The sequence below is a fragment of the Nelumbo nucifera genome, chromosome 1 (genome assembly GCF_055504915.1).
Source record: "Nelumbo nucifera cultivar China Antique chromosome 1, China Antique-T2T, whole genome shotgun sequence".
In the NCBI taxonomy this organism is placed as follows: Eukaryota; Viridiplantae; Streptophyta; class Magnoliopsida; order Proteales; family Nelumbonaceae; genus Nelumbo; species Nelumbo nucifera.
The window spans coordinates 56,386,277-56,402,532 of NC_142649.1; the positions used below are offsets into that span (position 1 = coordinate 56,386,277).

At 43.9% G+C, this 16,256-nt stretch overlaps 1 protein-coding gene across 1 annotated transcript; it reads right to left on the bottom strand.

Moving 5' to 3' along the window:
* Nucleotides 1–247: 247 nt before the first annotated feature.
* LOC104585989 (transcription factor MYB1-like) lies at nt 248–1,727 on the bottom strand. The gene is made up of 3 exons (XM_010243060.2): nt 1,595–1,727; nt 1,325–1,454; nt 248–1,205 (listed from the first exon to the last, which is right to left on the bottom strand). The coding sequence occupies exons 1-3, from the start codon at nt 1,725–1,727 to the stop codon at nt 506–508; spliced, it is 963 nt and encodes a 320-aa protein (XP_010241362.1). The 3' UTR covers nt 248–505.
* Nucleotides 1,728–16,256: the final 14,529 nt, after the last annotated feature.

The following is a 16,256-nucleotide window of genomic DNA, read 5'->3' on the forward strand; positions in this document are numbered from 1 at the left end:
CTGCTAAAAGACTCCGCCTCAAAGACGTGAGAAGCTCGATTCGAATTTATTTTGAGAAGTTAGAAACGAAATTTCTTGCCTTCTTTTCGTCTCATTTTCACATGAAAAACACACCTCCAACCAAATGGTTTGTGAGATGCCAAGATCTTTATGTAAAAGTCCACTACTCTTTTGGCTGTCAGATCTTTCAAAAAAGACTTACCAACGAATACATAAATAATGCTTCTTTTCACTTGAATAAGGCTAATTACACACTACGCAAACTTGATAGTAAAATAACTCCTAAGGTTCTACCTAGGGGAGGAAAAGCTATAACTAGAGCCATAGTAGATCCACACACGAGGGAAAGCAATTACTTCATCCTAATCAACACCAAGCACAAGCAGGAAATTAAAACAATCATATTTGGTGCAAAACAGTGTGAATATCGACCAAGGGTCAAACCTGTAACCACCTAGAGCTTATACCTAACAATCTCGATTTGTTTAAACTATTCTGCTACTGATCAGTCATCTCCGGAATCAAGAAAAGATGCCAGTGATCCAAGGTGCAAAACAGTGTCGTCTCTGGTTTCGACATAATTAATTCGTGTCCAATCCTCCGGCATTACGTCAGTGTAAATGATAGATTGGTCTAAAGATGGACACAACCAGTTGTCGTTGTCACCATTGATCTTGCTCTCTTCTATCATTTCATGATCATCGTGAGGATTCCACAGCTGCGAGAACTCAGAACCAAGAAGCTCAGACAGACAGAGGTCTCCAACATTGAGATTCATGATGAAATCCAGCGAATTGTCTTCAACAGGAGTAGTGAGTGATGACAGCCCATTGCTGCAGGGTTCTGATTCTACTGCTTTCTGGGTCACAAGGCTATCAACCATTGGATTGGGAGGAGGAATTACTGCTGCATTAGCGTCATCAATTTCTTCAACTTGATGATGGTCTCGTGGTTGAGTGGGAACAATAAAAATCTTTGTGCACCTTGATGCCTTGGTCCGGACCAAAGTTGTTATCTTTGGTTGGCCTGCAGATAACTCATCAATGGGCTCATTCTTCTCGTTTTCTGATTGCTTTGAGTGCTTGCTATTAGGAGCCGAAGAAGAGCTGGGGTGATCTCTTTTCCTCTTTCCTAACTTGGTGTTCCAGTAGTTCTTGATTTCATTATCTGTTCTCCCTGGAAGCCTCCCAGTTATCAGAGACCACCTGCAGTAGTGCAGAAAACCAAAGTTCGTTTGAATTAATATTCTGCAAATTATGTATCATGTAGACCAGAAAACTAATAAAATTAAGAGAAATTAAACAAGTTAGACCATCAGCATCACCTGTTCCCCAAGAGCTTGTGAAGCCTGAGAATCAGCTCTTCTTCATCATGGGATATGTTTCCCCTCTTGATATCTGGTCTCAGATAATTCAACCAGCGAAGTCTACTACTCTTGCCACATCTGTTGAGACCTGGAATAATTGGTGAAGTATATTCAGATTTCAGAACATTAGATAGCTGCTGGTATGGTTTTAATTTGTAGACTAACAAAACAGCATATATAGCAATAAAGTTAAGAATTTCTTAGTGCATGTCTCATTGATGAACTCACCTGCTTTCTGAGGTAGGGATCTCCAATTTCCCTCACCATGGAGTTTGATGTAATCCATGAGTATTTGATCTTCAACAACACTCCAAGCTCCTCTATTCAAGCCTTCCTTGGAACAGCAGGGTCTTCTTCCCATTTGGCGGGACTGTACTGCAGAGTTTTAGAGAGACCTAGCTAGCAATCACCCTACTCTAACATGTCTGTGTTATGTCTATGTCGTTCCTGTCGCATTTTAATGGATTTATAAGTGGGTTTACTTTTGATTGAAGGAATGAGATGTGAAGAGATATTGTTGTTTAGTTTACTTCTACTTAAACATTTACTACCACCCATAAACCAAATAAAACCTCCAACTTTCTCACTCTTTCTCAGTAGTCAGTAGTCAGTACTAGTCATTAATTTATAATTCTTAGGTGAAAATCAAGATTAATCTTATGTATGACACCAGTGACCAGGCCAGTAGATTGGTATAGGGCCACCAAGCGATGGGTCCTACTTCTGTTGGATCAATTAGACCAAAGTCGTTGTTCTTAGAGCATTTATTACAACCATTTGATGATTTTACTAACTTAATTATGTGAATACATATGGGGACTCAAATTTCTAATGACGAAGATCTATTTTGGCACAACCAATTAATATTTTAGTAGGAACCATTTAATGGTGAATTAATAGACATTTAATACGTTAACTGGCTATATAACATGGTTTTTGAATCATCGTTGATTCGGACAGTTGAACCATTTAGCCTGAAAATCATCTAGGGCAACCGGTTTTATTTTATCCTAAACTTAGTCCTTAATCAAAAACCGTTGAATTAGTTAGCGATTTATTGACTCAGTTGATCAAACTGTTGATTTGTTCGATTCAATCAACGATTTTTAATTATTTTTTATTTTAATTATTATTTTAACTTTTTATTAAAATAGGTCATTCATTCAAATCAGACAATCGAACCATTCACCTGAAAACCGGTGGTTGGAATGATTTCAATTTCAGGTCATTTTTCAAAACATTGTTCTAGAATCATGACCCACCATCTGTGTTCTTGAATCTGCAGACTCAAGTGGCAAGTTGTTTATAAAGTCCGAGACCCAAGGTACTTCGTCGTTTACCTCGCAGCACCCATGAAAGTTGGAATATATGTATATATATATATATATGTCTAATTTAAGAGCCAATAAGAGTGATAAACACGGTAGTGTGCTCATCCAATTGTTAACTTCACTAAATGAGATCGATCGCGCTCATTGGGTTATCAATTAAATTATAATATTCCAAGTGTTCGACCATTGGTCTACGTAATATTTTTGGCAGCGGTTTCGTCACGACAAAACAAAACAGTGAGTGAGCCATTTGGATTCTTGGAGTGTCCGACAAAACAGCAAAGGCTATGGTTGACCGGAGTGAGTACCATTGCGGTTTTGATTTGTTTATTTTGTACTGTAGCGCACAGCCTCATGGACTTTTATGATTCATATTTCTACAGGATTTGTGGATCATACAATCCTGGAATTTTGTCAAAACCATTTTTTGACGCAATTAAAGAATTAAAAAGGACTATTTTGAATCTTAGATTATGGCAGAAAGGTAATTTAATGTAGCGCAATCTGATTTCTCCCTCCTGGATGTTGATCTGGCTTCTAGTCGGATGACGAGATAGGTGGATCTGCAAAATAGGATCAGAGAACCCGGGGTGGCTAATCCGGCGAGGTCGCTCCGATCTTTAAGTTAGCAAGCTTGTTACGAACTGAAAAAATGTTGAGAATATTGAGAGCTAGAGAGCAGAGAAATCACACGTACCTTGAGCCACCGGGGGTGGAGCCTGTATATAGTTGAGTCATCGCAGGTTTCACGGATCGGTTCTGGGATCTTCATCACGATGAGATCCATTTTCGCATTAATTGAGGGATAGCGTTGTCAACTGATAAGGCTTACCAATTCCGCCCGAATCGGGCGGGGAGGAGATAATGCTAGCTGTTACACGGCGTGATCCCGTAAGGTTCGGAATCCGTTGGAGAGATTTTTGGGATCACCACGTAGTGATCTAAAGTTGGTATCCCTGAGCTGAAGCTTTTAGGTTCTGAACTGAGTTGAATGCCAAAGTGCCTTGGGATCAAAGTGATTCTGTTCCGATCTGGTACCGAGGTGATCTCGTCCCGAGGTGACCTTGTCCTGAGGTCACCTTATCCCGAGGTGGTTGAATATCCGAACTCGATCTATTGTGCACTGGTCATGTCAGGCTGAGTTGTCATCTCTTGGTCAAATTGTGTCAACGTGTCCCTTCTTTACTAGGTTGGGCCAAATCACCCTTCATCAATTGCCCCCGACTCCTCAAGCCAGGGGTCCTGACCCGGTGCGGGGAGTTCATGACGAGTTCAAGTGGACTGATAAAAGCCCAATTAAAAACATAAAGCTATATGGGTTGAACCATTCGGCCCATATACCTAGATAATATTAATGGTTAATTTTATGGATTTAAAATGGGCTTCAAATGGGCCTTACAAATGATTAATTGATTGGATCAATTTATCCCTGCATGTGATGTATGAATGTATGATGTGCTACGTACATGGGCCATAAGTACTTGGCCCATGCTCAATCGATAGTGGCTCTTGTGCATACCATGGATGAATGCACATCATTGCCATGGTGTCCCTTTTGGTCATTGGATGACCTCCCTCAGTGGTGGGCCCCACACCTCATCAAGAGGTTACGTGCGGAACCCTAACCGATTTAGGCCCACCGAAATCTGGCTTTATGAAAGTCAGTGGGAGCCACTTTTGTTTGACCTAAAATTAGAACTAGGGCGTAATTAACTGTTCCCTCCAACTAATATGAGTGCATGTGATAGGGAGATTCATATGATGAGCTCTCTAAAGGCCTTCCATCATTAGCATGAGGATGGGTCCTTCAGTAATGAGAAAACGCACCAAAAAATGGGCTATCCATTTGTTGTTGGGCTTGTCTAAGTGTTTCATAAGATGATAGGGGCGTCATAGACCAATGTGGGAGAGGCTTCACCAGAAAATGGGAACTCTCTCACGGTACCTTGGCGTTCACGAATATGATGGGTAAGCACTCACTAGATAGAAAGGTTTACCTGAAAACGGCTCTGAACCTTGTCTGGCAGAGGTCAAAGGGAAAACTCATATGATGAGTGGATATGATCCTTCATAGAAAGGTGGTGGGGTTATGCAGTTGAAACAGTTGGCTCCATGCACCCTATGTGATTTCCCACATTTCCAGAGACGACCCGCAGTCTCCGTCACTAAGAAATGAGGGAAATCTCAGAGATGAATAAATGGAAATGGAACGTAGATTAAAATCCATATTTATGAAATGAACATGAATCAAATTAGGTTGTGGACTGATGTTTGCTCTTTTATCAGAAAATGGCAAATGGATCATTCGCAAGATTGCTTGATGACAACAAGTTGAAGGGCCCAAACTATGCCGACTGATACAGGAACCTTATGTTGGTCTTAACCTCTGAAAAGTTGGATAAGGTAGCCAAGAATCCTACTCCGGATCGTCCGGGAGATAGGGCTTCCGAGGCCAGGAGAAGAGAATACTAAGAATGGGAGGAGAAAAACTCCCTTGCCCGCTGCTATATCATTGCCTCTTTAGACAATCCAATTCAAAGGCAGTTCGATCAGATCGAACTAGCTAAGGACGTACTGGACAGTCTGAAGACAATGTACGAAGAGCATAATCGTTCTACTCGGCAGAAGGTCTTGAAAAAGTTCATGACCGTGCAGATGTCCAAGGGGCAACAAGTTCATGACCATTGTCTTCGGATGATGGGCTATATCAACGAACTGGAGGCTCTTGGATCCGGGTTGGATTTGGTAACACAGATCGATGCTATTCTCAACTCTCTGCCTCCATCCTTTAATCCATTCATCATGAACTACAACATGAACAAGCTGAACATCAGCTTGCAGGAACTCAGCAATATGTTGCAGAGGGCCGAAGAATTGATTAAAAATGATGAGCCCATTGCCATGCTTGTTGAAACTGGCAAATCGGGCAAGAAAATGAAGGTAAAGAGAAAACCCCAGAAGAAGACTGCCAAACCCAAGAAACAGAGGAAGGACAAGGCATCAGATGCTTGTCATTTTTGTAAGAAAACCGGCCACTGGAAAAAGAACTGTCCTGCCTACCTGAAATCCAAGAAAGGTAATTTCGAAACTTGTGTTATAGAAACCAATTTATTGGTAGCTTCTGCATCTTGGTGTATTGAATCTGGGGCTTCAACTCATGCGTGTAACTCACTGCAGGGGTTCAAGGTAAGTAGAAGGCTAAGTGAAGGAGAAGTCACACTCTACTTGGGGACTAATGCAACTATTGCAGTCGCGGCCATAGGAACCGTGGTGTTACTTTTTAGAGAAAGAACGATTGTACTAAAAGATTGTCTTTATGTACAAAATTTAAGGAGAAATTTGATTTCTGTTTCAAAACTATGTGTAGATGGTTATTCTGTCTTCTTTAGTAATACGATTACTATTAAAAGAAACAACAGATTCATCGCATATGGGGAACTGGAGAACGGTCTCTATGTTCTACAACCTTCTCTAGAAACAAACATAACCGAAACTACGTCAGCTAAAATCCCCAAGAAGAGAGCATGTGATATAGTTAATCCCACGTGTCTGTGGCATTACCAACTTGGCCACATAGGTGTTGATCAAATCACAAGGTTGGTAAAGGATGGCCCTTTGGATTTTCTAACTGTAAAAGATCTTCCCACCTGTGAGCCTTGCCTACAAGGCAAGATGACGAAACGGCCATTTAACGGTAAGCCGGAAAGATGTATAAGCACATTTGACCTAATACATACTGATGTATGTGGTTCCCTGAGAGTTAGGACACGGAACCAACACGTGTATTTCATCACCTTCACAAATGATTTTTCACGATATGGTTACATGTACCTAATGAGACAAAAGTCTGAATCCTTTGAAAAGTTCAAAGAGTTCAGACAAGAGGTCGAGAAACAGTTAGGGAGAGAAATTAAAGCCCTTCGATCAGATCGAGGTGGCGAATATCTCTCTGACGAATTCAGGGACTACTCAAAGGACAATGGGATAGTATCACAGTTAGCTCCTCCTACTACACCATAACTTAACGGTGTTTCAGAGAGGAGGAATAGGACCTTATTGGATATGGTCCGGTCACTTCTCTCAGAGTTACCCACATCCTTTGGGGTACGCATTAGAGATTGCGATTTACGTGCTGAATCAGGTTCCAACCAAATCGGTTCCGAATACTCCATATGAACTTTGGACTGAAAAGAAACCAAGTGTCAGACACTTGAAGATTTGGGGTTGTCCAGCACACGTTAAAAGAACGAGTGTAGACAAGTTGAAATCCAAGACCAGTCGTTGCCTATTTGTAGGCTACCCAAAAGGCTCTGTAGCTTACCTATTCTACGACCCAAGTGAGCAGAAAGTGTTCTGCAGTCGAAATGCACAATTCTTGGAAACCGATTATATCTTGGACACCCATCGTCAAGAAGTTGTTCTTGATGGGGAGAAAGTGTTTTGTATTCGACGGTAGCTCACTACAGATCCAAGGGTATACAAATGCCGATTTCCAGTCGGACCCAAATGATAGAAAGTCTACATCTGGATATGTTTTCACGATAGGATTGTGTGTTGTTTGCTGGAAAAGCAGCAAACAGGGGTCCACTGCAGTCTCCACGACCGTAGTCGAGTACATTGCCGCAAGTGAGGCTGCCAAAGAAGCGTCTGGATGAAGAAATTCGTTCACGAGTTGGGAATAGTTCCGTCCAGCACATCACCCATCCCATTGTTGTGTGACAACAATGGACCCCTTGCTCAAGCTAAGGAGCCACGAGCCCACTCGAAGTCGAAGCACATCGAGAGGAAGTACCACGTACAGCGGGAGATTGTTGGTAGAGGGGACGTCCTGATTCAGAAGGTAGCGTCAGTGAAAAATGTAGCAGACCCATTGACGAAGCCACTATCACAGAAAGTGTTTGAGAAACACGTGGAAAGCATGGGACTCCGGCTAGTACCTGATTGGACCTAAGTGCAAGTGGGAGTTGTTAGACAGTTTTGTATGCCCTTAGCTTCAATCAGAATGATGTACTTTATGAGTTTATTGTATATGAATAAAAATGCATATTTGATTCATGTTCCCTTGGTATGTTTCTGTGTAACACCCTTAAACTGGATACTTAATGAGACTCGTGTTAGTTTAGAATGTTCACAGCTAGTGGATCGGTCTGGGGAGACCTATCCAGACAAGGCTGACACTGTGGTGCCACCAAGTCGGTTGGGGTGGCCTGTCTCAGCTGCCAGGGTGAGACCCTAGGCACATACAGTGTAGGATTAATTGAATCTATGAACTGGACCAGATTTCCAGAATTGCCCTGGACCTTGGAGATTGATGGGCAAAACTGGAAAGTTACACCCAACCCCTAGACTCGATTATGATACTGCACTAAGTGTCAGATTGGGCTGTCTTTGATGTACCAATCAGTGAGATCCTTAGCGGGGGTCAAAACCTGGGTTTGTTGGGGCAGTCCGAGAATTCATCTGAGTGGGTGATCATAGTGACAGGATCAGCCCCTTTGTCGGACAAAAGTAATGATCGAGGATGCGCTCTCACTAATGGAAACCAAGACTGCCGGCAGCCGGTTTCAACCATTGAGATTTGTTTTGCAAAGTATATTTTATATGTGATATAAAAGTATATATATTATGGTTTCTAAAATGTTTGCAAGAAGGTTTTAATTCCCGGGATCCATATAAGTAGAGAGTGCAACACTGTTCCTTGCAGCCGAGGGAGAGGTTCTCTCTTGTCGGGCAGTGTATGATCATTATGGGCTAAGAGGTTATGTGTAAGACCATTGAGAATAATGCCTGATGGGCTAATCTTGCATCTGCCCATAGTCCCTGGGTGTTACAAGGTGGCTTGGCCTAGGGACCACTTAGGGTAAGTGTCGGACGCATAGAGCCCATAAGATGGGTTTCAGGGGGTGCACTGTCCATAACAGTGTATTCGGCCAGGCCTTGTAACAAAGGCTGGGCTGAACCCATGTGGCTGATGCGTAGATCAATGTTTGGGTCCCACGCCATACAAGGAAGCCCAACTGGGCAGGAGTTAGGAAGGTTAAGTGAGTACATAAGCTTAATAGGCCTAAAGCCCATTTCGAACTGGGCTATTTAATTAGTTATTTATGGGGCGAATTCTGAGATAGATTAGTAGATAGGATAGGGTCTTGATCCTATCCACTCAGAGAGTCTAGATCTGAATGTGATTCAGATCTAGAAACCTTCTAATGAGATTAGGAGAAAGCTAATCTGATCTACAAATAAGATAAGGGTTTATCCTTATCACCTGAAGTGAAGGTTGATCCAAATATGATTTGGATAAGCAGCTCTTAATGGGATTGAGAGCTGATCCTTTTGGTTAACAAAAAGAAGGTGGGGGTGGCAGCCTTTAGATGAATGAGACATTCAGATCCTCTAGAGTGATGAAATCACAAGAAGAGAGAATTCTGCACCCTGCAAATACTCTCTTGCCGCCTCCCCACTGTCGCCGTCATTGCCTTCAGTTCGATCTCCAGTTCTTGGGAGAAATCAAGATCTGATCTTGATTCAAATCTTTTGGGAAAAGATTGTTTGGAGCTGTACTCACAACCCATCCAGTTGATTCTTGCGAAGGGTCAAGTTTGTTTCAAAGAACATTGTTGATTCTGCTCCATCCTGCACTGCACCATCTTCATTGGGAGCAGATTTTGGATCCTTCCTTAGGTGTGAACACCTCCATTGGGAGATACTGTTTCTCCGTATCAAGTACATCCTCCCTCCTACTCCTTTTGGTTCAGATCTGGTTTGGTTCTTTGTTCAAGATTGATCCTTGAAAAATATATTTTTCTAAATAAGGAATGTGATTCCCAGTTGAAGGGAGAGAAAAAATTTTGAAATTCGCCCCTTATTCCACAATCTTTGGGCGTCCATACGATGGATGTCTCATCCCTTCGGCTCTAACCAGGATTGGTTCCATTCTAGTTGATGCTTCCTCCGTGTGCTCGAGCTCGGCCAGCTCGGGGGTCGTGGTGTTGAATGTGCATCTGCCACGAAATTGGCTAAGGCTTGGGCCTTAATTGCCGTCCGAGGTTTGTATTAGATGTCGTACTCACTGAGTTCGATGGCCCATTTCGTTAGTCTGCCAGACACCTTGGGCTTGAGCAGGATCTGCCTCAGAGGCTTGTTGGTGAGGACGACGACGGTGTGGGCTTGGAAGTAGGGACGAAGCTTCCGAGCTGTTGTGACCAGCGTGTACACCAGCTTCTCGATCTCAAGATACCTTGTCTCCGCATCCTGCAAAACCTTGCTAACATAGTAGATGGGTCGTTGGACCCGATCTACCTCTTTTATCAGTACCAAGTTGACCACCTCGTCACTTGCGGAGAGGTACAGCTTTAAAATATCTCCCTCCTCCGGTCGGGTCAAAACTGGGATACTAGCTAGGTATTTTTTCAGCTCATCGAAGGTGAGCTGACACTCCGCAGTCCATTCGAAGTCCTTACTTATCTTTATGGCCTTAAAGAAAGACAAGCAGCCATCTGCCGACTTAGACATGAAGCGGCTATCCTGTCGTCCAGTCTCTGAACCTCCTTTAGTTTGCCAGGTGGTCTCATATCTAAGATGGCTTTTATCTTTTTTGCATTGGCTTCGATGCCACGTCGGTTGACTATGTAGCCCAAGAATTTGCCCGAGGTGATGCCGAAGACACATTTGTTGGGGTTTAACCTCATGTTGTATTTTCGTAAATTTTCAAAAACATTTTGCAAGTCATTCAATAGAAACTTTGAAAATTGGGTCTTAACGACCATATCATCTACATAGCGTTCAACTTTGTTGTCGATTAATGGCTCAAAAATCCTATTTACAAGTCTTTAAAAGGTCGCCCCGGCATTTTTTAGACCGAAGGGCATAACCTTATAACAGTACAGTTCGAGCTCGGTTATGAAGGCCATTTTTTCCTCTTCGGCAGGGTTCATTCTGATCTGGTTGTAACCCGAGTAAACATCCAAAAAGCTCAGCAACTCATGCCCTGAGGTCGAATCCACTAGGCGGTCGATCGTGGGCAACGGAAAGCAGTCCTTTGGGCAGGCTCTGTTCAGATTGGTATAATCGACACACATGCACCATTTACCGTTGGCCTCTTTTACCAGAACTGGGTTGGCTACCCAGCTCGGGTAATGGACCTCCCTTATGAAGTATGCCGCCAAGAGCTTCCCAACCTCCTCGTCGACTATCCTCCAGCGCTCCGGGGCGAGGTTGCATTTTTTCTGTCTAACGAGCCTAACTAAGAGATCAGTATTCAGTTTATGAGTTAGGACTTTTGAATCTATGCTGAGCATTTCTGCCACGAACCATGCAAATACATCTAAATTTTTAAGTAAAAAACTTACCAGTTGAGAGCGAAGCGGTTCCTCGATCGAAGCACCGATCTAGAGGGTCTTAGTCGGATCATCTGTTGAGACTGGGATGTGAATTGTCTCTTCTGTTGGTGTAGCTCGCTCCTCGGCGTACTTTGTAGGTCGCTCAAGCTCGATGTCAGCCGCTAGCTTGGCTTTCCACTTGAGGGCGACAACGTAGCATTTGCGAGATTCGATCTGGTCGCCTCGCACCACCCCTACTCCATAGTCCGTAGGGAACTTCATTGCCAAGTAGTAGGTGGATACTACCACACATATGGTGTGCGTAATGAGCCAACCTACTATGCCATTTTACGAGGAGGGAGCTGCAACCACTAAAAATGTATGCTCGAACCTTGCAATGTTTGACCACGCGCCGACCTCTACGGTTACTGAGACTCGCCCTAGAGGTCTGACCTCCTCACCGCTGAAGCCTACCAAGGGAGTGTTTGTTGGCTTTAGATCGCTCGTCTGGAGATGCAGTTTGTCGAAGGCGTCTTTGAACAGGATGTCGGCCGAGCTACGTGAATCCACTAGGACGCGCTTAACTTCAAAATCAGTTATCCCCAATTTTATTACCAAAGCGTCATCATGAGGATCTTGGATCTCGTACGCATCATCTTTCGTGAAGTAGATGGGGTCTTCGAGTCTGGGTTGCTTCGGTGGATTCTACTCCTCGTTCTCTAATTCATGAACTGAAGCTCGACCTGCTGCCGAGGTGTAGCTTGCGATGATGGACCCGCCAGTAATCATGTTGATTACTCCATGGATCGAACTTTCTTCGGGCAACTGCTGCGGCGGCTACTTGCTCTGTCTGTTGCTGGACTCGGGGGCGTTTCTTCTCTGGTCCCCCTGCCGGTCTGTTTGGTGATCTGCCTGGTTCCTGTCTTCTCTTTGTATGAAGTTTCTAGATATTCGTGATGGATGAGCTCCTCAATCTCATTGTGGAGGTTCCTACAATTCTCTGTACTATGTCCATGGTCTTTGTGGAAGTGGCAATAGACATTTTTGTTTGTAATGGCGGGATCTCCCCTCAACCGAGGTGACCACTTCACATAGGAGGAGTCTTTGATCACCATCAGGATCTCTCCTCGCTTCGCGTTGAGGGGTGTGTAGCTCATCCTTTCAACGGGTGGAGTTCTGGAACGCTGACCTGACTTACGAGATCGCGAAGGAGATCGGCTCCCAGACTTGTTTCCTCCCCTGGTCGGGGACTTGCTCTTTCTTCTCCTGTTCTCGTTGTTGCCTGCGTTGTCACCTTCCCTTTTTCTCTTTTCTATTGGATTTTCAGTCCTTTGATTCATCTCTTCCTCGGTCCCGATGAACTAATCGACGAGCATGAGGAATTCGATGATGTCTTTTGGCTTGTTGGCCACCACATGCCACTTGAACTCCTTGTGAGTTATACCTTTCTTCGCTATCGTGAGCCTCACTGCTGGATCTAGATCGGAGATCTGCAGGCAGGTGTCATTGAAGCGTTTGATATAGCTTCTGATAGACTCCCCATCTCTTTAAACTACGTTGAGGAGTCTTTCTTGGGACCTTGGGCACTTCTTGCTAGTGATGAAGTGCGAGGTGAACAACTCTACGAACTGCGCCCAACTTCTGATTGTTCCTGGCGCAAGGTTCCAGTACCATGTGCGAGCTACTCCTTTGAATGTGGTGGAGAAAGCCACGCACATGCAGGACTTGTCAGCCCCAGCTAGGTGCATCTGGGACTGAAAAGAGTCTATATGGTCATTTGGATCAAAAGATCCACCATATTTGTCGAGAGAAGGCATTTTGAAGTCCTTCGGCATCAGGGTCAATAGGAGCTCGGAGGACAGAGGGAACGACTCGGAGAGGAGAGGAGCTATCTTTATTGCTACTGAGCTCGCCTCCTCTTTACCTTTCACTTGTTCTTGCTGGTTGGGCCTTGGGAGCTGACTATTCTGGACTGAGATTTGGTGTGCCTTGCAATGCCTCCGCTGCTGCTTCGTCAGCTCCGCATTGGTGCTGCGGACCTCTGTGTTGTCAGGTACTGATTTGCAGCGGGGTGGCTCTTGATTCTCTGGATGTAGAGGCTGACAGCCACGGATGGAAGGGCCTTTCCTTGAGTTCATGGCCAGAACCCTGAACCGGTTACCTGCTAGCGAACCTTCTTGATGCGAATGCTGAGGTAAAATGGCCCTAGCGGGATGAGTGTCTCCTGATCTGTTTCCGACGTTGTCCTGTGAAGCGGGCGGAGTGGCCTACCCGCCTCTCCTACCGTGAGGTGAGACTTGGCTCCCGAGAGGAAGTGGAACCTGGGAAGTCTCCTCTCCTCGGCGGGGAGAACGAGTGCTCTACACACGAGGTCGATTTTGCTGTACTGTTGGGTGTCAGGGTGGAATCGGCTGCTGGTTTTGTTGCAGTAGAGGGAACTGCTACTGATAGTGCTAGAACTGTTGGACCAGTTGCATTTGGACCTGAATGGCCCACACGCGGTGTACCAGGTCGTCGAACTAGGATTGCCCGACTCCAGGGGGAATCACAGATGGTTCAGCAACGGCCGCACCAACTATCGGGGGGTGTGGTGTGTTTACCTGTGCAGTCGCTTGGGGCATTGTCAGTGTTGGGGCCCCCGCTGCAGTAAAAGGTATGGTGAACTGACCGATGCAGACGGATGGGAACTGAGGCTGCCCACCGGAGACGTTCATTTCTATGCTATGTCCGGCGTTGCTGGAAGAAGCCATGGATTTCTGAGTTGTTGATGGTGGAAAAGGCTTTTTTGTAGCATTTCCCACAGACGATGCCAAATGATGTAGCATGATTTGACTGCTCCCTACTGGAGGTTGATTTGGCTTCCAGTCGAATGGAGAGCTAGGTGGATCTGCAAAATAAGACCAGAGAACCTGAGGTGGCTAACCCAGTGAGGTTGCCCCGATGCTTAAGTTAGCAAGCTTGTTGCGAGCTGAAAAAATGTTGAGAGTATTAAGAGCTTTAGAGCAGAGAAATCATGCATACCTTGAGCCACCGGGGGTGGAGCCTTTATATAGTTGAATCCTCGTGGGTTTCGCGGATCGATTCCAGGATCTTCGTCACGATGAGATCTGTTTCTGCGTTAATTGAGGGATAACGTTGTCAATTGGTAAGGCTTATCAATTCCGCCTGAATCGGGCATGGAGGAGATAATGCTAGCTGTTACGGGGCGTGATCTCGTGAGGTTCGGAATCCATTGGAGGGATTTTTGGGATCACCACGTAGTGATCTGAAGTCGGTATCCCCGAGCTAATGCTTTCAAGTTTCAAACTAAGTTGAATGCCGAAGTGGCTTGGGATCGAAGTGATCCTGCTGCGATCTGGTACCAAGGTGATCTCGTCCTGAGGTGACCTTGTCCCGAGGTCACCTTATCCCGAGGTGGTTGAATATCTGAGCTTGATCTATTGTGGACTGGTCATGTCAAGCTGAGTTGTCATCTCTTGGTCAGGTCGTGTCCACGTGTCCCCTCTTTACTAGGTCGGACCAAATCACCCTTCATCACTATTGTTAGGCAAAAACACCCATGTTAGAAACATTGTCGATGGTTATGTTATAGAACCTATTGGACTTTAACCTCACTATATCTTATATCTTTAAGGAGTGTAAAAAGATATAGAGAGGGGAGTATAGAGATTTGGTATTGTGCAATATGTGTGCATAAGTATGGTGCAATGAGGCATTTTAGACGTGCACTTTGTTCACATTGGTTCGCATGAGGTAGAGCTAATTTTATGATGCGATGACGTGTTTTGCAATGAAAAAAACCAAAAACTGTAATTTTATAGAATTTGCAAATGTAGACATTGCAATTTCCAAATTCGCAAGACATAGACTTTGCGATTTGCAAAATCTCAAATCACTGACTATGGATTTTTCATAATCGCCTTTGGTTTTGATCCGCACATAAGGGTGTGTTTGGTTTGAAAGTTGAACCATGGTCATGGACGTTTTAAGTTATTCCAATGGTCATGACTTGATCGGGTGTGATCAAGGGACAACATTTAAATGTTAACGATCACTAACCGTTCATTATACTGAGAACAATCACAAAGTTTGCAATTATAACTGTACAAAATTTCTTTTCGAAATCACAAAGTTTGAAATTATAAACATTAACGGTCACTAAAAGGATGTGAACAAAGCCAAATTATACATAACATTTGATCACTTTTCACTCAAAATCATTCTCTCAATTTGATTGCTACTGTCTCACACGGAAAATTTCTTTAGAGATTCTTCAACTTGGTTAGTTGTAATTTCTCATCCAAGGCTCTGTTATATTCTGAGAAAAAAAATTATTCATAACCTAACAGCAAACTCAATAAAATTTAGTGGGGGCAAATAACGTTCTAAAGATTATCTTTAGATATGCTTCAAAGTTTATCCTCCAATTTTGGTGACCCCAATTCCTAATAGAACCATTGAATTATAACTGAATGTTGAGATGGCGTGTTGTGTTAGCTAATTCCATTAACAAATGGGTTCCACTCAAAACTCCCCACCCATTAATTGGTGGGTCCCACACAAAACTACACGTCACCACCTCTGACTTCCAAAATGAAAAAAAAATAAATAAATAGCCTTCGATGGAGTCACTCCCTCCAAGAAAAGAAAAGAAATCAAAACTCCCCTCCCATTAATCTGCTTACATTGACAAAATAGTTAAGAAATACAGCATGGAGAACTCCAATAAAGGAAATGTTCCTTTTAGGCATGGAGTCACTCTCTCCAAGGGTATGTCTCTCAGGACTCTCGAAGAGATTGAAGGCATGAAGGACGTTCCCTATGCCTCAGACGTACGAAGCATCATGTATGCCACGTTGTGCACTCGTCTTGACATCTCTCAGGCAGTGAGTGTGGTAAGCAGATTCCAGTCAAACCTAGGGCAGGAGCATTGGACCACTGTGAAAAACATACTAAAGTACCTTCGAAGGACAAAAGAGTTTTGTCTGGAATTTGATGGTAGTTCACTACAGATCGTCGGGTATATTGATACCGACTACCAGTCAGATCTAGATGGTAGAATGTCTACATTTGCTTATAACTTCACGATAGGATCGTGTGATGTTACCTAGAAGAGCAACAAACAGGGGTCTTGAGTAGTAAGAATAGAAGTCCACAACCCAAGTCGAACACATTATCGTAACTGAGGCTGCCTTATGAATGAAGGTGTTCATTCTGAAATTTAGAATTCAGCACAACACC